At 47.1% G+C, this 24,777-nt stretch overlaps 1 protein-coding gene across 1 annotated transcript in view; it reads left to right on the top strand.

Moving 5' to 3' along the window:
- The window catches only part of LOC117037930 (zinc finger protein 333), a 1,118,586-nt gene extending 1,096,970 nt beyond the window's left edge, over nucleotides 1-21,616 (top strand). Inside the window, exons 3-13 of the mRNA XM_033134468.1 lie at nucleotides 5,712-5,755; nucleotides 6,766-6,889; nucleotides 7,332-7,427; nucleotides 8,711-8,793; nucleotides 11,794-11,910; nucleotides 13,019-13,106; nucleotides 16,564-16,643; nucleotides 17,267-17,393; nucleotides 17,803-17,898; nucleotides 18,630-18,706; nucleotides 19,177-21,616. Of these exons, the coding sequence (XP_032990359.1) occupies nucleotides 5,717-5,755; nucleotides 6,766-6,889; nucleotides 7,332-7,427; nucleotides 8,711-8,793; nucleotides 11,794-11,910; nucleotides 13,019-13,106; nucleotides 16,564-16,643; nucleotides 17,267-17,393; nucleotides 17,803-17,898; nucleotides 18,630-18,706; nucleotides 19,177-20,292 (2,043 nt within the window). The 5' untranslated portion in view covers nucleotides 5,712-5,716 and the 3' untranslated portion in view covers nucleotides 20,293-21,616. The remainder of the gene's footprint in view (nucleotides 1-5,711; nucleotides 5,756-6,765; nucleotides 6,890-7,331; nucleotides 7,428-8,710; nucleotides 8,794-11,793; nucleotides 11,911-13,018; nucleotides 13,107-16,563; nucleotides 16,644-17,266; nucleotides 17,394-17,802; nucleotides 17,899-18,629; nucleotides 18,707-19,176) is intronic.
- The last annotated feature ends 3,161 nt before the right edge of the window (nucleotides 21,617-24,777 follow it).

The following is a 24,777-nucleotide window of genomic DNA, read 5'->3' as shown; positions in this document are numbered from 1 at the left end:
ATTGTTGATGACTGATTCAATTTCCGTGGTGGTAATCAGGTTTTCTGTTTCTTCTTGAGTTAGCCTTGGAAGGTTGTACGCCTCTAGGAAATTGTCTATTTCTTCCAGGTTGTCAAATTTGTTGGCATATAGTTGCTCATAGTAACTTCTTAAAACTTATTGTATTTCTGCGGTGTCCATTGTCACTTCTCCTCTTTCATTTCTGATTTTATTAATTTGGGTCCTCTCTCTCTTTTTTTTTAATGAGTCTGGCTAAAGGTTTGTCAATTTTGTTTATCTTCTCTAAGAACCAACTCTTGGATTCATTGATCTTTTGTATTGTTTTTCTGGTTTCTATTTCATTTATTTCTGCTCTGATCTTTATTATCTCCTTCCTTGTGCTCCCTTTGGGCTTCTTTTGCTGTTCTTTTTCCAGATCCCTTAAGTGTGAAGATAAACTGTTGATTAGTGATGTTCCTTGTTTCTTTAGGTAGGCCTGTAAAGCTATGAATTTCCTTCTTAGGACTGCTTTCGCGGCATCCCATAGATTTTGGGTCGTCGTGTTTTCATTTTCGTTTGTCTTAAGATATCTTTTGATTTCTTCCTTGATCTCCTGCTTGACCCATTCATTATTTAGTAATAAGTTATTTAGCCTCCATGAATTGGTGTGTCTTCCAGTTTTTTTCCTGTAGTTCATTTCTAATTTCATAGCATTGTGATCAGAGAAGAAAATTGGTATGATTTCAATTTTCTTAAATTTATCAAGACTTGTTTTGTGGCTTAACATATGGTCTATCTTGGAAAATGTTCCATGTGCGCTTGAGAAAAACGTGTATTTTGGAGCATTGGGGTGAAATGTTCAGAAAATATCGATTAAATCCAAGTGGTCCAATGTATCATATAAGGCTGTTGTTTCCATATTGATTTTCTGTCTGCAAAACCTGTCCCTTGTTGTCAGAGGTGTGTTGAAGTCCCCTACTATGATAGTGTTACTGTTGATCTCTGTCTTTATGTCAGTCAGTACCTGTTTTATATATTTAGGTGCTCCTATGTTGGGTGTATAGATGTTTACTAGGGTTATGTCCTCTTGTCGGATCGACCCCTTTATTATTATATAGTGCCCATCTTTATCTTTTAATATGTTCTTCATTTTAAAGTCTATTTTGTCAGATATAAGGATTGCAACTCCAGCTTTTTTCTCATTTCCATTTGCATGAAATATCTTACTCCAACCCTTCACTTTCAGCCTGTGTGTGTCTTTTCTTCTGAGGTGAGTCTCTTGTATACAGCATATACAAGGGTCCTGCTTTGTTATCCAGTCAGCCACCCTATGTCTCTTGATTGGAGCATTTAATCCATTTACATTTAAAGTGATTATTGATAGGTACATAGTTATTGCCATTTTTAAATTTGTAGTTAGGTTGTTTTGATCTTTCTTCTATTTACAGAAGTCCTTTTAGTATTTCTTGCAATGCTGGCTTGGTGGTAATAAATTCCTTTAGCTTATTTTTTTCTGGAAAGCTCTTTATCTCTCCATCAACTTTAAATGATAGCCTTGCTGGATAAAGCAATCTAGGTTGTAGGCCTTTGTTTTCCATCACTTTGAGTATCTCCTGCCACTCCCTCCTGGCCTTCAATGTTTCTGTAGAAAAATCATTTGATAGTCTTATGGGAGTTCCCTTGTATGTAACCCTCCGTCTTTCTCTTGCTGCTTTTAGGATTCTCTCTTTGTCTTTAAGCTTTGCCATTTTAACTATAATGTGTCTTGGTGTGGACCTGTTTGGGTTTATCCTGGTTGGAACTCTCTGCACTTCCTGGGCTTGTATGTTGGTTTCCTTCATCAGGTTGGGGAAGTTTTCGGACATTATTACTTCAAATATGTTCTCGATCCCTTGCTCCCTCTCTTCACCTTCTGGTATTCCTATGATGCGCATGTTGTTGCGCTTGATGTTATCCCAGAGGTCTCTTAAGCCATCCTCATTGTTTTTTATTCTTTTTTCTTTCTGTTGTTCCGTTTGGGTGATCTCTGCTACCTTGTCTTCTAAGTCGCTGATTCGATCCTCTGCTTCATCTAACCTGCTGGTAATTCCTTCAAGTGAGTTCTTAATTTCGGTAATTGTGTTCTTTAGTTCTAACTGGTTGTTCGTTATGATTTCTACATCCTTCTTTATGTCTTTTCTAAGCTCCTTAAACATTCTTATCACCAGTGTTCTGAACTCTGTCTCTGAAAGGTTCGTTACCTCTGCTTCATTTGGTTCCAGTTGTGGAGGTTTCTTCTGTTCTTTTATTTGGGACGTGTATCTTTGTTTCCCCATTCTGGCTGACTCTCTGTGTTTGTTTTGATGTATTAGGTAGATCCCTTACAGTTCTTAGTTCTTGCTAGGTTATCTTATGTAGTATGTGTCCTTTATATTTGACTTGCACTACGTCGTTCTTCTCCTCTGCGTGTGCTCCAAAGGTGACTCTTGTGTTGTGTATATTGTCCTGTTCAAGAAGATCTTTAATTGCTTTTTGCTTGTGAGTAGGTGGGGTTAACTCCTAGGCTGACTCGTTGTGAGACTTGGCTCTGCCCACCGCAGGGCGTTCTGCTGCGTGAGGGTTGAGCACTTAAATGTGGTTTGGCCTCTATGGGCTCTAGTGCCTGCAGAGAATTCCCTCTGGGTGTGTGACTTGTAGGTCAAACCCGGTAGTACTCTGGTTTGGTCTGGAGTTGGCCTCTGGATATGTTGAATCTTGTGCCTCTTAAGCTGGGCCCTGGTAGGGCAGTTTCAGAACAAAGCAAATCACCAAGCACAACAGCAACAACAACGACAAAGAAAAAAATCAAATACATTCACATGTAAAAACACCCGATAACCCCCACTCAACACAGGCAAAGATATCAAAGATATAAAGACAAAGCAAAACAAAACAAAACAAAGCAAAACAAAAAGGAGTGCCAGTCTTGGCTTAAGCCCACCAAGTAGTGTCCAGGTTGTCCTCTGCTGTACCAAAGAGCCCCCTGCTTATTGCGCAGGCAGAGCCGGTCACCTGGTGCCCAGAGTGACTTTGGGACTACACACTTAAATGTGTGGGCCTGAGGGGTCTGGATGATAGTTTTTACAAAGTCAGTGCAGTTTCTGCCCTTGCCTGCACATATGCACACTGAGAGTAGCCCCACCAGCCCCGTGTCCAGTACTCCTGAGTCTTAGGGCACTTCTTCAGTGTGTGTGTGTATGGGGGGGTGCGGGCGGGAGATTTCTGTTCTGCTGAAAGCCCAGAGCTGCGTCTGCCGCTTACTGCTGATCCCTGGGAGTGCCTCCACAGTTGCACTTGCCCCGCCCTAGGCAGGCCAGAAAGGGTGGGGGCTGGGGATGGAGGGGTCTTCTCTCTCCCAGCCCAGCCTCGTCACACTCTTTCCGCAGGCCAGAAAAGGTGGTGGCTGGGGGTGGAGGAGTCTCTTCTCTCCTAGCCCAGCCAAAATCGCCTCTTCCCTGGGTCAGGGCTGCCTGTCAGGCTTCCCAGAGCCTGAGCACTACTATGGCTCCTCTGTAATCTGACGCCACTCCTCAGTTCAGGGGCCAGTTTAAGTCTCTGGAAGGGCGGGATAGGATTGGAAGAGCGGGGCGGGGGAGGGGGCCAGGTATGGAGTCTGTGTTCTTTGTCCGCCCCAGGGCCCACTGGCCGCCCTCCCAGCGGGAGAAATCGTGGGACGCAGGGAAAGAGCCCACCTCCTGGTCTCTGTGCTCTCCGCTCCGCCCTGGGATCCCGTGCGTGCGTGCCTGGAACTGCAGGTGCCACCGCGGTTTTCGCCGCGGCCGCCGCTGCCGGCAGAGACCCCACGGGGCCCGCGCGTTTTCACTCTGCTCCCTTCCTTCCTTCCTTCCCCTGCTCGCCCAATTAGCGCACCTTCAAGTAATCCTTCCACGAGTCTCTTAGCTGTTCTCCTGGTCTCTGTGCTCTCCGTTCCGCCCTGGGATCCCATGCGTGCCTGGAACTGCGGGTGCCACCGCGGGTTTTCGCCACTGCTGCCACCGGCCGGGACCCCACCGGGCTGGGATTGCCACCGCGGGCCGTGAGTTTTCACTCCGCCCCCTTCCTTCCTTCCGCTGCTCGCCCAATTAGCACACCTTCAAGTAATCCTTAGCTTCAAGTAATCCACGAGTCTCTTAGCTGTTCTGTGTGATGAGCAAAGAGTTCTTTGATGGGTTATAGGTCCCGTTTGTAATAAGATCCGGAGGAGAACTCAGAAAGTGCGCCCGGCTGCCACCATTCCAATGACGTCATCCCTGTTATATTGTTTTGTGTGCCTGTGCGTGCACATGCCTTCTTAGGCTAGCTATACTGAATCGTTCTTTGGGAGTGTTGATATTTGGCACATTTCATTGGGGGTTGCCTTGGATGGACTGGGCCCCGTACAAGGTGAAACAATGCCACCAAAATAGATACAGTGCTTGTGTTTGTGTAGTTTTTATTCTATCTGGGAAGACATTTTAAATTAATCATGACAAGAGTGGTATGGAAACATGGAACCATTGGGGAGGAGGTCAGGCAAAACATCTTAAAAGGGTCCAATGTTTGAACCTAAAAGATGAGTTGTATGTAGCTAGACAGGGGTTTGGGCTGTGGAGTAGAGATGTGAGAGACCATTCCAGATGTACAATCCCTCAGGTAGTACAGAGCCCGGTGGTTCCAGGAGCAGAAAAAAGACAGGGAAAGCTGGAGGAAACAGTGCAGAATGGATGATCCAGGTTGGAGAGGAAGGCACGGCACTGAAGGTCATGGTAAACTTTGGACCTTGTTCTAAGGCCAGTGGGAAACCACTGAATCGAGTTTTAAGTAGGGCAATGACGTGATTTTGTCTGTGATTTAGACAGAACCGGCTCCTGGATTGAGCATGGAGTTTGGGACGGACAAGAATGAATGCAGAGTCTGTATCTATATAGGAGCTTGGATAAGTTCAGGACTCTGATGATAGTAGTTGAGTCTTGATGGTAATTGTGAAATTGGAAAGGATGCAGTGTTTGAGACACGTGTAGGAGGCAGAATTGAGAATTTGGTGATTGATTTATTCTCTACTACCTGATATAGAGCAGGTGTAGGCAAATGATGGCCCATGGATTTCTGACCCAATGCTGGTTTCTATCAATAGTTTTATTGGAACACTATTTTTTTTTATGTGTTCTCTATGGCTGTTTTTGTGCTACACCTGCAGTTAAATAGTTGCTATAGAGATCATCTGCCCCATAAACCCTAAGATAATTACTATCTGGCCTTTTAAAGAAAAAGTTTGCCAACCCCTAATATATAAAGTACTTACTATGTATCAAGTGCTGTGCTGATGGCAGGATTTGGGGTCCTGAAAAAAGTAGACGCAGGCCTATACTCAGTTTTTACATCATGGCTGGAGAGACAGAGGCAAAATCACCTAAACAAATAAATATAAAAATCACAACTTGATAAGGGCAGTGGAGGAAAAGTAGAGGGTGTTGGAGGTATCTTGAAGGAATATAAGAAGAGTAATGATCTTTTTCTTAGGTGAGAGGACGTAGTAGAAATGATCCGGTCCCGTGGCCTGAAAAGTGGTACGCGGGCCCTGGATGTTGCTTACTAAGATACATTCCCTGTAAGGGTTTTTCGCTTGGTCACCCCAATGGTGGCCCACAAAAATGGAATTATCTGGGTTAAACGCTTGTTTGGTGCTCTGCTTTCACTATCACTCCTTCTTATACTTCATTTCTCTTTTATTGCAGAGAGGATGCCTGCTGAGACCTTAAACCCTGGCACTGGCGTCATGGTGAGGGGTTGGGGAGTCTGGATGGTGGGGGGGATAGTTATGTACTCTGAGCCCTATGCCCTGTCTCCTTGCCATCAGCTGAGGAAGAAAGGGGCAGGGAGTATGGAGCATCTTCTCCCCTGCTCCAGGGGACCTGGAGCATGGCCTCTGGAGGGAACTGGCTTGGGAGGAGGGTCCCCATAGAGACCCTGGGGCCCTGTGCCTAATTCCGGAGTCTGACTATAGAGTGGGGCTCATTTAGAGCTGGCTGCAGACCTCCTCCAGGGCCATCCCTGCTCTCTCTTGTAAGACTTACCCTAAACACATGTGGCTGTAGAAATTTAAATTTAAATTCATTAAAATCCAGTAAAACTGAAAATTCAGTTTCTCAGTCACCTGAGCCACATTTCTCAAGTGCCCAGTAGCCACACGGGCGGTGGCCGCCCTTTTGGCAAGTGCAGGCATAGGCCATTCCCATCCTCCCAGAGAGGTCTACTGGACAGAGCTGCTCTAGAGAGCCCTGAAGTTACAATGCCATTTCTCAGAGGCAACAGAAGTCCTATTTTAACAGGCATAAAAGATTACTACATGTTCATAGAAGTCTAGGGACGGCATGAAAATTAAGCGGTCAAACCCAAACTGCTCATGCCTTAAATAAGGAAAAACTCTCTAGGCTGAGAAGTCCAGGCTCTCCTGTTACTGGTCAGTGAAGTGACAAAGAAAGCCACAACTTATACTTCCGGATTTGTCCAAATGTTAAAAGAACCATAAATGTTTTTGGCTTGGCAGGCAACTACTAGATTCTGCCTTTGCAGCACAAAAACAGTCGTGGAGACAGGTACACAGATGGGCATGGCTGTGTGCCAATAAAACTTTGTTTACAAAAACCAGTGGCCCCGGGCTTTGCTGAGCCCTGGACTGGAGAGAGCTCCCTGTCTGAATGTTCCTGCGCTCGGTTTCCCTTCCACAGTCGTCCTGCAGAGCTGTGGGGATGGTCCTCGCTGAGCCAGTATATGTGTGTGCCGTCTTAGGAGTCAGTCACCTTCGAGGATGTGGCGGTGAGGCTCATCCAGGACTGGGCGTTGCTGGACGGTGCTCGGAGGAACCTGTGCAGATACGGGAAACTGGACAACTGCAGGACGCTGGCTCCCGGGGGTAAGGCTGGCACCACTCCAGCCCTTCTTGTATGTAGATGCCAAACGCTTCAGGGCCTGTCACATGACCACAAAGGTCTGGTGTGGGCCTGGTGGGGTTTACGGTTCACCGGTTTCATCATGGAGCTCCATCTGTTGCACTGACTGCATTCTCTCCATAGTCAGGACCTGTGTGGGTCTCATTGACTTTGGCCTTGGACTTTAGGGCCTAGATAACCTGAGCCCCATGGGGCAGAGAGGAGGGCGTTTGTGGTTTGGGCCCTTGTGAATGAGCTTCACTGAGTTCATTAGAAATTGGGTATGCTCACTTTGCCACCGTTGTACTGGCCCAGCCAGCGTCATGAGCCGAAGTCCACGTGGAAGCTGGGTGGCTGGTGGGGAATCGTTTGTTTTCCTCTGCAAGTCCTCCCTCCCTCAGCACGTGTGTCTTTCTCCATGAGCAGGGACTCCACCATGCAAACCCAGGCTTGTTTCCCAGGTGGGGCCAAGAGAAGAGCAGAGGGCAGCAGAACGAGGCATTCTCCGTGCCATGGGTGTGGGTGAGTACCGGGGGCGCCAGGCGCAGGGATCTTGTGACCCACCCCATCAGAGGGGCTGTTAGTTGGGAAGGGTCAGTCTGATAGCATTTTAAAGGCTATTCTGAGGGGAAAGAAGGCTATTTGGGGTGCGGTTTCTCAGGTGAGTTGCTTTAGCTTTTTTTCTGTTTTTACATTCTAGCTGTCCTCTTATACTTACCGTTGGTCTCAAAACAAGATACGTTCCAATTTCTCTGTTTTGAACAAATTTGAGTTAGTCACGTACCATAAAAGTCAGACTTTTAAAGTGTGCAATTCATTGGCTTTTCGCATATTCACAAAACTGTGCAACCGTCACCACTATAACTCCAGAACATTTCTATCACCTCAGAATGAACCCCATTCTCATGAGCGGTCACTCCTCATTCTCCCCTCCCCCCAGGCCCTGGCCTCCACCAGTCTGCTTTCTGTCTCTCTGGATTTGCCTGTTCTGGACATTTCATATCAATGGAATCATATGACATGTGACCTTTGGTATCTGTCATCTTTCAGCATGATGTTTTTGAGGTGCATTCATGTTGTATGTGTGTCAGTGCTTCATTCTTTTTAAGGCTGAGTAACATTCCACTGTGTGGAAGGACCACATTTTGTTTATGTATTCTCTGTTGACAGACATTCTTGTTGTTTCTACTTTTGGGTGATTGTGAATAGTGCTGTTGTGAACATTCACGTACAAGATTCCATATGGACTTGTACATATGGATTCCATATGTACAAGGTTCCATACGGACAGTCCTCTTGGGTATATACTTAGAAGTAGAGTGCTGGAGCGTATGGTAACCCAATGTTTAACTTTGGAGGAACCACCAAACTGCTTTCTAAAAACAGGTGCACCATTCTATGTTCCCACCAGCGGTGGATGTGGGTTCCGATTTCTCCACATCCTTACCCACATGTTTATCCAGTTCCTCTTTAAGTTGAACATTTCTGTGTGTGTTCTTTGTCTAATTGCTTCTTACTTATTTCTCTGATAACTCTCTTTCTGGCAATAGCAGTCTCACTCCCCATAGAATCTTTTGCTTGGAAAAATAGCCTCTCATTTTCCCTCGTTCCTGTCACTTCCAAAATCCACACGCAGCTCTACTCTTTAAAGTCTCACTTTACTCACTGATGCCTTCTTCCCTTTCAGTGCCTTTCCGAATTTAGGGTCAATATATTTTTTTTAAAAGCCTATTTTTTGTGTGTGTCGATTTCATACCACTATTTCTTTCTGAAAGAAGTTTCTCCCCCACCCCAATTCATTTTAGACTGGGAATCTCAACCGAAACCCAAAGAGTCTATTCCTGTGCAGGATATTTTGGAGGAAAATTCATCCCGTGATCTGCAAATGGTAAGATTCATGGCGGGTGATCCTCATCGGAGAATCTGAGGAATATGTGACATGGAAATGTACCCCAGGGCCAGGGAGCCATTTGAGCCAGGGCATTCCACTAGGGCACCCCCCAGTGTCTGAGAGGACACTGTGACTGTAACTGTGAGTGTGACTATTTATGTAGTCTGTGACTCATAAATTTGGGTAAACTCTGCCTGTCGTTCAAGACTTTCTTTCTAGAAGTTTCCCCTAAGGAAGCATTTCTATCAATGTGAGTCAAGACATCGATTGTGTGAAATGTGATTTATTCTGCAGTAATCATGAGAGACATGCTGTCTGTTAGGGACGCCCCAGGAAAGTTAAGAATGTGGGAAAACCTGGTGGTGGAGCCTACGACATCCTCGAAGAACTTGAGCTGTGTAAAAAAGGCGCGCCTCTGAAAAGGCTGAAGATGTGCCTCTGACAGGCACATTCCCTGGGCGCGGCATGGATGTCACGGACGTTGGCGAGCTTGTCATCGTCACTCGCCCCTTGTCAGGAGAGCAAACTCTGCCTGGATAGAAGGCCCCAATATTTTAACTGCGGTGGGAAAGGCTTCTGGAGGAACTGTAGCCATAACTGGATCAAGAGAACCCATAGGAGAGAGGGCCACTCTGATTATAAAGAACATGGGAAAGTTGTCAGGGATCCCTCCCCACTTAGGAGACAAGTCGAGACCCCCAGACTGGAAAGAAGCCCTTTTGAAAGTGGGGAAAAGCCTTTAGAACCAGCCCGCACATTACAGTGTATGAGGAGATGCACACAGAGCCCTTCTGTCCCCGCTTTGGCCCTGAGTTCCCGCCTCCCCAAACTACAAGAGCTTCCAAGGTTTGAGTTCCCATTCTTGGGGATTTTGAGGGTTAGGGTTTGGATAGGGGGACATACCCTCTGGGCTGGGCCTGCTTATCCTGGACCCACTGAGATCTCGGCTCCCTCAGTCTGTACCCCTCCACATCTGTCATGGATGGTGTTGGCCTCAGAGCATCAGAGATGCTGGGCCGGTGGACGGCGTGGTGTGGCCTGCGTTGTAGAGACCTCTGTTCCATTCCTCTGTCCTGAGCAGGGGAGCTTCAGGCCTGCATTACCTGGTGTGGGCTTCGGGGCAGCCAAAACCCTCACCCTGCACGGCCTGCAACAGACCCCAGGGCAGCTGAGACCGTCCTCCTCCCCTCCTCCTGATTGTCCTTGGTTTACACTTGTTTAGGTAGAGGGTGTCTTCCAGTAGCTGCTTGGGAAAGGGCATGTGGTTTTCAAGAGCTTGAGATCTGCAATTGTGTTATTGGAGCTGCTGAATTGCAGGGGCCTCCTCTGATGTGATCAGAGCGGTAACCCTGTTACACAGCACTCTGTGTGTCAGTGTCCAGCCCTCAGTTGACGCTCGTTGAATGATAGATGCTGGTGAAAGCATTTCCAGGGCCCACCTGTGCCCATGTCTAGATCAGCAGATGGACTGTGAGAGGGAGAGAGGGAGGATGAGCCTCGAGAGGACCTCCTTTCCAGTTTCTGTGACTCTTCCCTCAGTTTGGGGCTCCAGCACTTTTCACAGATCTCAGCTCCAGCTCAGTAGTGAACACCAAGTGTGGGAGAGAAGGGGCCTCTCCTGCTGTGTCCGAGCCGCAGGAAACAGGTGGTCACAGAATGTTCTGAGTGGGCACAGGAAATCTACTTCCAGACACGTGTGGAAGAGAAACTAGGCATTTCATCCCTGAAGACACACATCTGCAAAGTGGTAGAGCTGGACTTGGCTCTGGCAGTTGAATCCAGGCCTAGCTCCTGAGAGTACTGTCTTAGCCACCAAGATCTGCCTGAGGTCACATGACCTACCACTTGTTTGATGGTGTTGATCCTTTCGCCAGCCCTTCTGGGCCATTTCAGGTGTCACTGCGCCGAGGCCCTGTGTCCTCCCCCTCACGGTCAGCTAGGCCAGGGGACGGGCAGGCACATAGGGAGTTGGGAATTGCTCTTAGAAGAGCCCCAAAGGAGACTGAGAATGGGTGTCTCCAGGCTCAGCCTTCCTACGCCACCTCTTTTCCACAACACCTGGTTCTTGGAAGCTGGGGTTTCACCGCCCTTGTTCTCTGCCGGACCCACAGTGTCTATACTAGCAGTGTTCGGGAAGTATGTGTTGAACAAATAGGCTCAACTCCTCAGAACCTTTTTTTCAAGAAGAGTGATCTGTGTCAAAATTACTTTGAAGAAAACATTTGTCTCAAAGTATACCCATGGGGTTTTAATTTATGGAGATGACTGAGTGACGACACAGGCCGGTGCCACGGAAAGATTTTTTGACTTGTTTCTTGAGAGGAGAAGGCTTGTCATGACACATGGGCGCACACAGGACAAGTGCTCGGGTCAATCAGGAGGCAGAAAGGGGTGAGGGAAGAGTCTAGGTCAGAGCCTTTATTGGGGTTTTCACAGGGCAGGATAAACAGGATTGGCGAGTGTGAATAATTCTGGGGGACCTCGGGCACAGGAGCTGTCCCTAGTTGTCTGGCACCTGGCCTGGGTGATTTAGGACGGGCGTGTAGTGCCTTGTGTGAGGTGGCTAAGGAAGTGCTTCAGAGGATGGGCTCTGGATGGCAGGGGAGACGTAAACAACTGGAGCCAATAGCTTGGCCCTGTGATTGATGGATGCCAAACGGACAAGTACAGAATCGAAGAAAACAGACCAGCGTTCACATTCAGAACCAAGGGCTCCCAAACTTTCTGTGGTCAAACATCCTGCATTGCCTCTAAGGGCTGTGGCCTAACTTCCAGCCAGGGCCCCCCAGAACCAGAAAGGGGCCAGGTCCGTTGTGCTCTGTCCTTGGAGCCCCTTGGTGGTGGCCAGCAGTGGAGCAAAGAGTCACTAGGTCTGAAACTGCCAGACCCGTGTGCCCCGTCTTCTGACGGCACTACCCCAAAACCGGGGGTCTCTGAGCTGAGAACAGCCTCAGTGCCACCTGTGTCCTGCTCAGCATCCTCCGTGCCTTTTCCCAGGGGCCGGGGCTGGACCTCAGGATGCAGGTGAGGCCCATGACGGGAGAGAGGAGGATGCCTTCAACTCCAGAGGACCAGTCAGCTCTCCGGGAGTCGCCTTGGCCTTCTGGATACACAGTAAGCCTGGGAGGAGGTTTGCCACGGGGACCCCAGCCAGTAAGGCCTGGGGTTCGGGATTTCTGTAAGTGAGGAGGCTGGAGGGGAGGCAGGAATCTAGGGCCCACTTTTGGGAACTGGGAACATGCTGGAGGCCCAGGCTTAGCTCCTGGTAGAAACTACTGAACAGGCCCTAGTGTTTCTGCATTGAAGGTGACAGGTGGCAGGGGCTGACACTCAGGCGCTGGCCCTGGCCCTGCCTCGTCTGGCTCAGCCTTTCTTCCTCTGATCCAGCCATCCTCACAACCCCCAATCCCTTCGTCCATGGCCAGGAAACCTACAGGAATGAGTGGGTCCTGTGACCCGAGGGCTGGGTGAGGAGGGTCCGGGCTGAGTATCTGAGAGGGACACTGTAAGGTGTGCGTTGAGCTCCGCCCGGAGGAGAAGGGGCCTCCTCCCACCTGCTCGAGGGGCCTGTCGCTTCCCCGAGGGACCTGCCGCGTTTACTTCGCCATCCACCCTCAAGCCCTGTGAGCTTTGCCTTCAAACTATAACCTACGTCTGACTGCTCCTCCTGTCCCCACTGCCACTGCCCTGCCCAGAGCCACCGTTAGTTCTGAACCCCTGGGAATGCTGCTGCTTCCACTGGGCCCACCCTGGACATGGGGGCCAGAGGCGCTCCTCAGAGTACAAGTCAGGTCGGACACCTTTCCAGTAGAGGAGTGTTCCGATCCTTCCTCCACGACAGGGCTTCCTTCCGGAAACAACTGCCTACCTCCCCTCATTTGCACAGGGCCATCTCCGCAGCCCCCTTCTGCCCCTCAGCCTGCTAGCACCCCCTGCCCGCTTTGCCCCAGCTTTCCCCCACAGCTGGAGGCTGCTCAGGGAAGGCCTACCCCGCCCTGGACCCCTGTCCCCATCCCACCCTGGAGGTGTAGTTCTGTCACAGCGATTAGCCTTGTCTTGAGGAATTGGGTAAATCTGGGCCGGTAAACAGGGCGCGTCTCTCCTTTTATCCGTATGTCCCCCAATGCAGGGCCAATTATACAAATTCAGTCTGAGTGAACAGGTGTGAGTGGATCCCATTGACCACTGTGTGACTCTAATCTGACCCTGTCGCTCTGTCCAGGGGCTGAAGGTGGCTGTGCGGATTCAGAGGGTGGCCACGCCAGAGCCTGCGCTGGGCCTCCCTGACCCGTGGGTGTCCGGGGATTCTGGTGAGTGAGGGCCGGATTGAATGGCCCCAGAGGGCACTGCTATCCTGTGGGAACTTGCATCTCCTGCCTTCGTTTCCTGGGACTGCAGACATTGCCCTATACCATCAGGAGGGAAGACAGTGGCCTCTCATTATGTATTCACGGGGAAAGGCACTTTCACGGTCCTCAGATTTTTCTTTCTTTCTTTTTTTTTTTTTTTTTTTTTGGTTTCAGACCTTTCAGTTAAGAAAGAGCAGGCCCCACTCAGCTGTGGCAAAGGCCAGACCTCTCTTTGGTAGAGGTTAAATTTTTCACTACACAATTATGGCAGTGCTGAAGATTACAGTTGAATTTACTATAAATGGCGCATGTTTTAACTGAGCTTTTGAAAAATGAAGGTTAAAAGGCACATTTCCTGAGAAGCAATTGTAGAAGACAAATAACAACTTTAATTGCAAGGCAGTTTCCTTTTAGCTTGCCTTCTAGTGAGAATAATAAACTTTGTTTCTTAACAACATCATGCAGTCTTGCATCTGGAGTCTGTATTACATCATTGACAGGAAGTAATCCTTTTGCGTTCCTCTTCAGTGTGTTCTAGGCCTCTGGGCCGAGCCCAACCTTGTAGTACTCTTGAAGTAGTTGGAGTACGCTCTGCTCTTGAGGTGCTCTGTGACTGTCCTGTGGTGTGGGGGCACTGGGAAACCATCAGAGGCAAAACACGGCCCTCCTCCCCCATGGAGCTCCCAGTCTGGCTTGGCAGTCGGGTTTTTAAATGAAGACCAGCATGCGATGGGAGCATAGAACATGAGGACTTTATCTTGGGGGTAGAGAGGAGTTCTGGGAAATCTAAGCTTAGACCAAGGTTTCTCAACTGCAGTGCTACTGACGTTGGGGCCAGATCATTCTGTGTTGTGAGGCCATGCTCTGTCTGGTTAGCAGCGTCTCAGGCCTCCATCCACTGGATGCCAGGACCCCGTTTCCCCGAAAATGAGACCTAGCCAGACAATCAGCTCTAATGCGTCTTTTGGAGCAAAAATTAATATAAGACCCGGTATTATATTATATTTTACCCAGTCTTATAGTAAAACAAGACCGGGTCTTATATTAATTTTTCTTCCAAAAGACGCATTAGAGCTGATTGTCCGGCTAGGTCTTATTCTCGGGGAAACACGGTAGCACCTCCGCTGTATTAGTTTGCTAGGGCTGCCATAACAAAGTACCACAGACCAGGCCGCTTAAACAACAGAAATTTGTTTTCTCACAGTTTTGCGGGCCTGAAGTCTGAGATCAGGGTGTGGGCGTGGTTGGTTTCCTCTGAGGGCCGTGATCTGTTCCAGGCCTCTCTCCTTGGCTTGTGGACAGCTGTCGTCTTTGTTTTCCCTCTGTACGTGTCTGTCCAAATTTCCTTTTCTTATAAGAACACCAGTCATATTGGATTAGGGCCCACGATAATGACCTCATTTTAATTTAATTACCTCTTTAAAGACCCTGTATCCAATTGCAGTTATATTCTGAGATACTGGGATTAGGACTTAAATATACAAATTTTTGGAGGGACACAGTTCAGCCTATAACCGCCCCCTTCCCCCCAATCTTGATAACCAAAAAGTCTCCTGGTGCTATGGACTGTGCTTCCCCCTTCATATGTTGAAGCCCTAACCTCCCGTGCAATTGTATTGGACATTGGTCCTTTAAGGAGGTGATTAGGATTAAATGACGTCATAAGGGTGGAGCCTGACCTAGTAGAACTGGTGTCATGTGAGGACATAGTGAGAAGGTTGCCATCTACAGGCCAAAAAGAGGGTTCTCACCAGACGTGGAGCATGCTGGCATCCTGATCTTAGACTTACAGCCTCCAGAACTGTAAGAAAATAGATTTCTGTTGTTTTATTGCCCACTAGTCTGTGGTATTTTGTGATGGCAGCCTGAGCTGGTCAACTAAGACACCAGACATTGTCACATATCTCCTGGGGAACAAGCACTGGATTAGATCATAATTACGGTACCATTTAGCTTGGCCAGATGTAGGGCTGTTTGGAGAAGGTTTGGAGAGCGGATCTCCGGCCTAGGAACAGCATCTGTAAAATCCCTCAAGGGGCCAGAGGGCTGTGGGCAGGGAGCAGAGGGAAGTGGAGAGTGGTGTGAGCTGACTGGAGAGCAAGTGGACTCCAGACCATGCAGGGCCTGGAAGTGTGGGAAAAGAACCAGGCCATCTCCTAGGCTACCAGGAGCCAGGGGTGCATGTAGGTCAGTGGTGCCATGCACCTGTGGTTCTAACAGCCTTGCAGCACCTGGGACGAAGATGGACTTCAGGGAGGACATGAGTGGTGGGTGAAGGCGGTTAGGAATGGAATGGTGGCGGCCTAGACTTGGGGTGAGTGTGGAGTCAGTGTGGCAGGGTTCCCTAAGACCACTCCCAGGTTTGGTGGCTCATAGAAGGCAGCATAGAGCTGTGCGCGTGGCCATGGTTTGTTACAGGGAAAGGATACAAAGCAAAATCAACCAAGGGAAAAGGCGCGTGGGTGAGGTCTGGAGGGAACCAGAATCCTTCCTTGCCTCACTTCATCTTAACTAATTACATCTGCAAAAACCCTATTTCCAAATAAGCTCACGTTCTGAGGGGGAACACAATTCAACCCCTAACAGTCTGCCCTCTGCCCCCCGCCCCACTCACCAGTTTATGTCCTACCCACATGCAAAATACATTCAGGTGATCTCAGCATCCCCAAAGTTTTCACCCATTTCAGCATTAACTCTAAGTCCAAAATCTCATCAACTCAGAAAGTCCCAAATTTCATTATGTAAATCATTCAAATCAGGTATGGGTGAAACTTGGGGAAGGTCCATCTTGGGGGCAAAATTCTCCATCTGTGAAGCTGTGAAACCAGAAAACAAGGATTTTGCTTCCAGAATACAATGGTGGGACAGGCATAGGGCAGACCTTTCTGTTCCCAAAGGGAGGGGAAAAAGAGGTCCTGGGTCCCAAGCAAATTAGAAACCCACCTGTGCAAGTTCAAGGCCTGAGAAGAATCCTATCTCGAGGCTCTGTTCTCTGCCTGCCTGGCGGCAGCCCCGCCCTCTAGCTCATGCTGGATATTCCATTCCTGTTCCGCTAGATAGGTAGGTGGAGATACTGGAGCCGATGGTTGGGTGTGTGGGTCTGGAGTTCAGATGTGAGTCAGCCTAGGGTTTTGGTAGAGGTGGGAATTGACGCCCAGAGGGGCAGGTTGCCAGCTGAGGCAGAGAGTACTGAGGGAGAAGAGAAGAGGAAGGTCTGGGACGTGGGGTTGCCAGCCAGAGGCATGATGGAAGAGGAGCTTCTACGAGACCAGGAAGGAGGCGGGTGTGGGCACCTGTGTGTCCCTGTGAGTGTGTGCATATGTGTGTGTGCACGTGTGGGCACTCACAATCAGAGTGGGCAGTCTTTGGTCCTGCGAATGGCTTACTGGGCCTCACAGCTCCCCACCTTCTCCTCTAGCTCTGCCTGCCCAGGACCCTGCGTGGCTCCAGGAGGAGAGTGTAGAGGAAGATCCTGGGGTGCTGACCACCTGTGTACAGGTAAGTAAGAAATCCTTCTTGCTCTTCTTTCTTGCTTTGCCGCCTTGTCCCCTTCCCATGGCCTGGAGCTTCTCGACTCCACAGGGTGGGTCTCCAGGCATCCAGACACTGGGCCTCTAGCAGGGGTGGGGGACAGGCCAGGCAATGACCCCAACCTCGCAGTCAGACCTTCCCCAACCTGTTGAGTGCTGTGTTCTGCTGAGCGTCAGGAGGGAAAACAAAGCAAGGATGTGAGCTGTCCTCGTCTCATATCCTTCATGGCCCCCTGGAGCAAACAGTTGTCATTTACCAAATATTTCTCTCTTGCCTGTCACTTGCCTGCTCAGGTCTGCTGTGGCCTGGGGCTGGAGGGCTTCCTGGCTAGCTGTCAATAGCTAAGTCCTGTCATGAAGTTAAGGTCCTTTGATGCCACGCCTCTGGATGCTGTCCCTCAGGGAGGGAAGGGTAGAGAGGAGTTTTAGTCTGAGGCCTGAGCCAAGGGGTAGATTCTGAGGTGCCTCAGAGCCCCGTCTGAAAGTCCTCTGCACAAGGTGTCCATTCCCCAGGCCTGCCAGCCCCCCACCATCCTCTTGTGTATTGGCAGGGGTGGCCCCTGGCTGAGTCGTAATGGGTGTGCATTGTAGGAACCAGTCACCTTCGCAGATGTGGCTGTGCTCTTCACCCCAGAAGAATGGATGTTTCTGGACTCTGCCCAGAGAAGCCTGTACAGAGACGTGATGCTGGAGAACTACAGGAACCTGGCCTCTGTGGGTAAGGCTGGCCTCCTCGCTTCATCCATCCACTTACGCAGCATGTATGCGTTCCTGGAACTGTGCTGGTTTGGAAACAGGTGAAAAGACAGATGAATCCTGCCTTCATGGTGCTTTTAGTCTAGTGACTTCTAGAAATGAAGATCTGTCTGCTGCTTTTGGGCTTCTCAAATGTGTTCCTGAGCTAGGCCCTAGGTTTTGGGGACTGGAATGTTCTAGTGTCCTCTGGGACCCTGTGAGGGAGCTTGTACTTTGGTTCCTTAATGAAAGAGCTCTGCCGTGCCCATCAAAATTTAGGCATACTTGTTTCACTGCTCCCATCCCTAGCGCCCCTAAAGTCTAAAGAATAGGAGCCCTGGTTTCATGGCAGGTGCAGTCTGTTCATACCATGAGTCTTTCTCCACGAGCAGGAGATCAACTATGCAAACCCAGTACGTTTTCCCATTTGGAGCAAAGCGAAGAGCTGTGGACCACCAGGAGAGGAATCTTCCCAGGAGCCTGTCTAGGTGAGCCCCACGCAGATTGGGAGAGCGCCAGCTCTGATTGGTAAGATGAATGTTAGATTTGGAAAGCATCAGAAAGGGAAACACTTTCAACGCCTTTAACAGAGAAGGCTGTTTGGTTGATATCCCTTAGTAAGTTCCACCTTCTTTCCTTTTTATCTCTAATACTTTACTCTGGTTTCGTAGAATGATTTATCCTACCTCCTCTTCACATTTAGCATTTCCATGTGTATATTTCATCCAGTTCCTCCTCACTATAGGTCCTTATTTTTCTATTTATTTAAATTTTATTTTTCATTAAAGTTTATTGGGGTGACAGTGGTTAATAAAGTCACATAAGTTTCAGGTGTACAATTCTGTATTACATCATCTATCACATTGTGTGTTCACCACCCAGAGTCAGTTCTCTTTCCATCACCATATAGTTGATCCCTTTTACCTGTTCTTGTTAATACTTTCTCTCAACATCAGTCCCAGTCTTCATTGAATCTTTTCTTCGTAAATTATCTGCTACTTCTATCCTTTTTCCCGTGATTACATCGCTCCTCACATAACCAAATATCTTAAAATTATCCTTTACTCTGATGCATTCCTGCTTTTCACAATTTCTTCCCATATTTAAGATCAGTATTTTTTTAAAAAAATCCACATATGCCAAGCTTACTTTTTTGGTTACCTTGGTCCTGCAGTTTCCTTCTTTGCATGCTTAATTTTTTTTCCCCTCTTAATTGCAGAACCTCAACTTCAAACTCAAGAGTTAATTCTTAACCAAGATATTTTTGCAGAGATACCGTCCATTGGCATGAAAAGGGTACGGTACACAAGGATTATTCTTGGTCCTCTCTAGTAGGAAAAGTATGGGATTGCTGTTGGTTAGAAAAACAGTACAAGAGGCCAAAGAAAGATTTAAAGCAGCGGGTGCTCACCTAGGAGAAAGCAGTTTCTTGGGAGAGAGTCTGTGAAGTGAGGAAAAACTTGAAACGTAGATCAAGACGTGTCTTCACAGAGTTCCCACCACTAACCGTTTTCATAAGTGTGACATAGATTGTGCATTTGGAACTTATTTTAGCCTTAAACTATTCATTAAAAGACTTTATCTAAGAAGCCCATGCAAGTAATGAAAATGATACTTCTTTGTGGCAGTGCATCCACTTAGGGTAGAAATGGTCCAGACACGGGGAAAGGGGAAAGGCTTCAGCTGTAGAAATGTCAACTCACCTGGGGGTGAATGTCTGTGGCTGTAATAAAGTCTTTGGTCTTTACATTTTCCTCAATTGACAGGAGCAACCTCTGAGTGGAGAAAAGCTCCACAGATATGATGAACTTGAGAAGCCTTTTAACAGCATCAAACAACTTTTCCAGTATGAGAAAATTCATGCTGGAGGCACCCCGTATGCATGCCAAGAGAATGGGAAATCCTTGTTCCAGACCACTCACCTACTGGTGCATGAGAAGATCCGTAGTGGGGATAAAACCTATGCATGTGACAAATGTGAAAAATCCTTCAGATACAGCTCCGACCTTCTCAGGCACGAGAAGACCCATATCTCAGAGAAGACTCATACCTCAGAGAAGTACTTTGAATGTCAGGAATGTAGGCATGCCTTCAAATACTCCACGAACCTGCGGCGCCACATGAGAACTCACACGGGAGAGAAACCCTTTAAATGTCGTCAGTGTGGGAAAACCTTCACAAGGAACTTTAACCTGATTTTGCACCAGAGAAACCACACGGGTGAGAAGCCCTACGAATGTAAGGACTGTGGGAAGGCTTTTAATCAGCCGTCCTCTCTGAGGAGCCATATGAGAACTCACACCGGCGAGAAGCCCTTTGAGTGCAGTCAGTGCGGGAAAGCCTTCAGGGAGCACTCGTCACTGACTAGGCATCTGCGAACTCACACCAGAGAGAAACCATACGAATGTAACCAGTGTGGGAAGCCCTTCCGGACGAGCAACCACCTGAACATGCACAGCAGGATACACACAGGGGAGAAACTTCATGAGTGCACGACTTGTGGTCAGGTGTTGAGCCGTCTCTCAACCCTCAAGAGTCACATGCGAAACCACACAGGAGAGAAGCCCTTTGCGTGCCAGGAGTGTGGGCGAGCCTTTAGTGAGCCCGCATCCCTCAGAAAACATGCGAGGACCCACACCGGTAAGAAGCCCTACGTGTGTCAGGAATGCGGGCGAGCCTTCGGTCAGTCTTCATACCTCATGGTACACATGAGAACGCACAGTGCAGGGAAACCCTATGAATGTAATCAGTGTGAGAAAGCCTTCAGACACAGCTCTTCACTCACCGTGCACAAGAGGAGTCACGCCAGGACAGAGAACGTTAGGAATGGTGTCCTGCCTTTATCAGTGTCCCACTCGTATGGTGGGCCCCTTGCTAATTAACTTGCAATTTGGAAAGAGAAACATTCGGGCCTATAATCATCTCTCATAGTACTCGTTTAGCTACATCACATGTTTTAATGTAATTTCATGTTCGTTTGATTCTAAATATTGTCTTAGTTTCCATTATCACTAAATCTTTGACACATGACTTATTTGGTATTAGATTTTTAAATAACTGTATATGGTTATGTTTTTGTAGAGGTATAATTACTTACAGTGGAGTACATAAATCGTACGAGTTGGATGAGTTTGACAGATGTATACATATACGCAACCAACACCCCACTCAAGATACAGAACATTTCTGTCATTCTGGAAAGTTCCTGCATGTATCTGGGTGTTTTTTAGTTGCCTTTTTGTTGCTAATTTCTAATTTAATTACATTTTGAGCAGAGTATGTGGTTTTTGTGTCATTGAATCCTAGGTATTTTCTTTTGAGATTTGCTTTTAGGTCTAGTATGGTGCATCCTGCTAGTTACGTACCCAAACTGCACCTTCTTCATTACAATAGAACCTAGGGGTTTTGTTCAGATTGGTAATGTACACTGTAAAAAAACCTCCATCTCCCAGTCCTGGCAGTTAGGGGAGGCCATGTCCCCCAGTTCTGGTTAGTGTGAGAAGTTGTTGGATGTGACTCCTGGGAACGATGTTGGAAAGAAGTGGTTTCATTTAGCCAGTCCCTCTACTTGCCGTTTGTACCAGCAGACACGAGGAGCCATCCTGTGACCATGAGAGTGTGGCCAGAAGTCACAACCATTCTGGTTCCCTAGTTTGTGTCTTTGTGTGTCTGCACCAGCCCTGGACTGTTTGTTTCTGGAGATCTTGTTACACGAAAAAGATGCACTTCTTAATGGTTTTTAGCTGTTCTCACAGGGTTCTGTTTTTGTGTTTTGAAAATTCTTTTTGCTGAGTATAACAAACATATGTAAAAGTTCATAAATCTTAGTGAATTTTATGTATGTCTGTACCAACCACATCAAGATATAAAATATTTTATCTCCCGAAGGTTCCCGTGGGCCCTACCCCACTCAATGAGCCCCATCCCTAGAGGTAACCAGTATTCTGGTTACCCCATCCCTAGAGGTAACCAGTAATCACCATACATTTGTTTTACTTGCTCATAGAAATGAAACCACACAGTATGCCCTCTTGTGTCTGTTTTTTTCACTTAATACAATGTCCATGAAATGTATCTTTGTCGTAGTATCATTTAAAAAATTGCTGTGTAATAGTCCATCATCTGAATATACCAGAATTTTAAAAATCTATTCTGCTTATGGACATTTGGGTTCTTTCCAGGTTTAGCTGTTATGAATAAAGCTGCTGTGACTGTTCTGGTGCAAGTCTTACTGTGGGCATGTTCTCATTTCTCCTGGGAATAAACCTAGGCATGGAACTGCTGGGTCAGTGGGGTGACATATCTTTAGCTTCAGTAGATATTGCCAAACAGTTTTCCAAAGTGGTTAAAACAATTTATACTTCTGTCATCAACGAATGAAAGTTTCACTTGCTATACATCCTTGACAACACTTGCTACTGTCAGTCAATTGAATTTTAGCTACATTAGCCATTAATGACATCAGCCATTCCTATGACTGAAAAGTGTTTTTAAATTATCTTCAAAGGGCCTTCTTTCAGAATAGGTAATAAATACTGCCCAGAACCCAAAGTATAGCAATCAGCATATGTGAAGTAGTCAAAAAAATATAAAACAAATATATGAATTGAAAGAATACAAGGCTTTCCAGAGCATGCTAAAGAAGTGAGGTAAAGTGGAAACAGGATGGACCTGAGGTCAGGAAGAGAGGAGTTTTCATCTTGGTCTGCCACTTACTAGCTGTGTGAAGCAAGGAATTGTAATTCTGAGTCTGTTTCTTCATCTGTTAAGTAAGAATGCTGCAACACTTCCTATCTTACCATGTTATAAGTGGATTTCAAATGACTGCATTCCAGGTGCCAGGCTTGGGGTGTACACAAGATATATGCTCAATAGTGGTGACGATGATGGTGATAGTAGTGGTGGTGATTACAACAATGTTGGCCATGGCCAGAAACCACAGCGGTGGTAGAGACCACAGAGCGAGCAGTTAGTAACTGCTAAATGAATCTCCAAAAGAAGAGAATGAAGAAAAGGAAGGGGATGGAATACTACAAGAAGTTAAGATAGGTTAAAAACTAGAAGCAGTAGAAGAAAGTACCGCAACCTACAAAACCAGCCTGTGGCCTGTGGCATCATGGAAATTTCCAATAAGTTCCATCAAGGTGATTTTCCTTTTTGGAGGCATTGCAGACCACATCCAGTATCAGCTCAGGTTGCGCGGATGACCCTTACTTAACCCAGCTAAACCAAATCTTTGCCCTGGTTTTTTAAAACACTGACTCTCAGTGAATTTTGCATTGATTTTTAATTAATCACATGGAACTCAAGTATGTACTACACTAGAAACCCATGTTCTAATTGAGTTGACTCACAGGATGTCTAGTAGAGAGAAATAAAGGGTGAAAGAAACAGTATATTTGTAAGTACCTAAAATAATGTTTACTTAAGAAAAGCAAAACTAGGATGTAGTGTATTTACAAGGTTAGAACTAAAAGAACAGACATCTTGACATTTCCGAGGCAGAAACTCCAAATGCCAGCCAGTCCTAACCACAGAAGACAATCCTTATGAGAACTGTGAGAAGAGAACTTGCGTCATATGTTGAAACAAATGATGGGTTTTAAGCCTCCCACAACGTAAAATGATGGAGAGATTTCAGAAGTTGTATAAATAAAATATGAATATCAAGGTTTGTATTTCCCTTTCTGCAAGTAATGTTTATCTTCGTTTATGTGAAGAATTGAAAATCAAAATGTGAGTTGAGAATAGCTATTCCTTCCGTAGTAATATGTCTAATTTTCATTGACAATGGGGGAGGCAGGGAGCAAAGTTCAAAATAAGTGCATTATTTCATTAAAATCAACTACCCACAAGCCCTTTCACCATCCCAGCACACAGCCCCAAGGCCTACCTCAGCGCCCACGGGAGATTTTGAAGCTGCTTCTGCCTGGGGCAAGGAAGGTTGGGGGAAGAGGAAGCTGACAGTCCTTTTATAGAGTTGTTCCACCCAATTAGCTCACCTGTGATCACCTAAAACTTAGCTTACCTGCCATCACCTGACTTCGCTGTAGGAAGGAGTCAGTCAGGGGTGGGACTAGAAGCCAAGAGTCTTATTCCAGGGGAAGTCCTTCGACCCGGAAACATTGACCAAATGAAAGGAGTTTCCTTCTCAATAGTACTCAATTCTACACCCTTCATTAAATAAAATCAGAGCAGACTAAGAGCATGACCAGGACAGTGGGAACGTTTGGAACCTGTATCATAATCACAAATGGTCGCAAGGACAAGATTACATGGAACTAACACCTTCCTTCCAACCACTGACTGAGTAGTTGACTTGGTCTTAGACATACATTCTACTTGCCCTTGCCTATATTTGCCGCACCCTGTTCAGTTAGGTGAGACCAGGTGATTAGTCCTAGCCACTGAATTATGAGCAGAGCTGATAGGTCTCACCTGCAGGCTAAAGAAATGAAAAGTCTGTCCTTGGTTCTTTGGTCTCACTTTTCCTCTTCTGCAGTGACTGCAGAGGTCTCATGTTCCAGATGGGGCAGCCCTGCCAGGTGGGGCCTCTGGTAACCTACGTCCTGAGTGAATGAGAGACAAGGAGTTCAAAAGGGCAAGGCCATGACCATGGAGAACGATGAGAGAAGGAAGCACTTTCCGGAGTATAGAATCAATTCTGAAACTAGGAACATTCTCCATCCCCAGTAGAGGAGGCCTATAAAGTATCTGCTTGGCAAGATTTCAGGATTGCTGCAGACCAGTGAGTGCTGTGCACCTCCTGTTCATCACCGTTCCAAACGCAGTGTTTACTGGCATTGTCTTGACTTTATTCTACCATTATATGTTGGGTGTGAGGAATGCATACAACCTGCCTTTTTAGTTCGTAGGTTTCTGGAGCAAGAGTGGCCATAGGCAGACCTGATATAGAGGCTACTATGGGATCACTCAAAATCCCAAACTTCATTTGGTATCAAAGCCTTGAGTTGGTATGACTTTAAGTTGCTTCCCCTGTGTAGAAATTAAGTGAAAACTATGTTTGAAAAAAAAGGGGCAGCAAAGTTATGTTGGAGACCAAAAGGGAAGACTATGGTGGTGACAGTGTTGCTCACCAAAAATTGTGGTTAAACAAAGCTGTGTGCCTAGCTCTGGCCAATGAGCTGTGGACGGAAGTGACTTCAGGTAGTCTTCCTGCGACCAAGACAAGAGACGGAGGAAACCTTATGTTGAGACAGCAAAGCCACAAGTCTGAAACATTCTGCGCTATTGAGTCACTACATGTTAAGACAAATTTCCTGGAGAGTTACATGGACCTACAGACTTTTCATGAAACATAAATTACTGTTAAGTTAAACCACCAAGATTTAGCGTTGCTTCTTACA

This window comes from Rhinolophus ferrumequinum, chromosome 18, assembly GCF_004115265.2.
Source record: "Rhinolophus ferrumequinum isolate MPI-CBG mRhiFer1 chromosome 18, mRhiFer1_v1.p, whole genome shotgun sequence".
Lineage (NCBI taxonomy): Eukaryota > Metazoa > Chordata > Mammalia > Chiroptera > Rhinolophidae > Rhinolophus > Rhinolophus ferrumequinum.
This window is presented reverse-complemented; position numbering and strand designations above follow the sequence as displayed.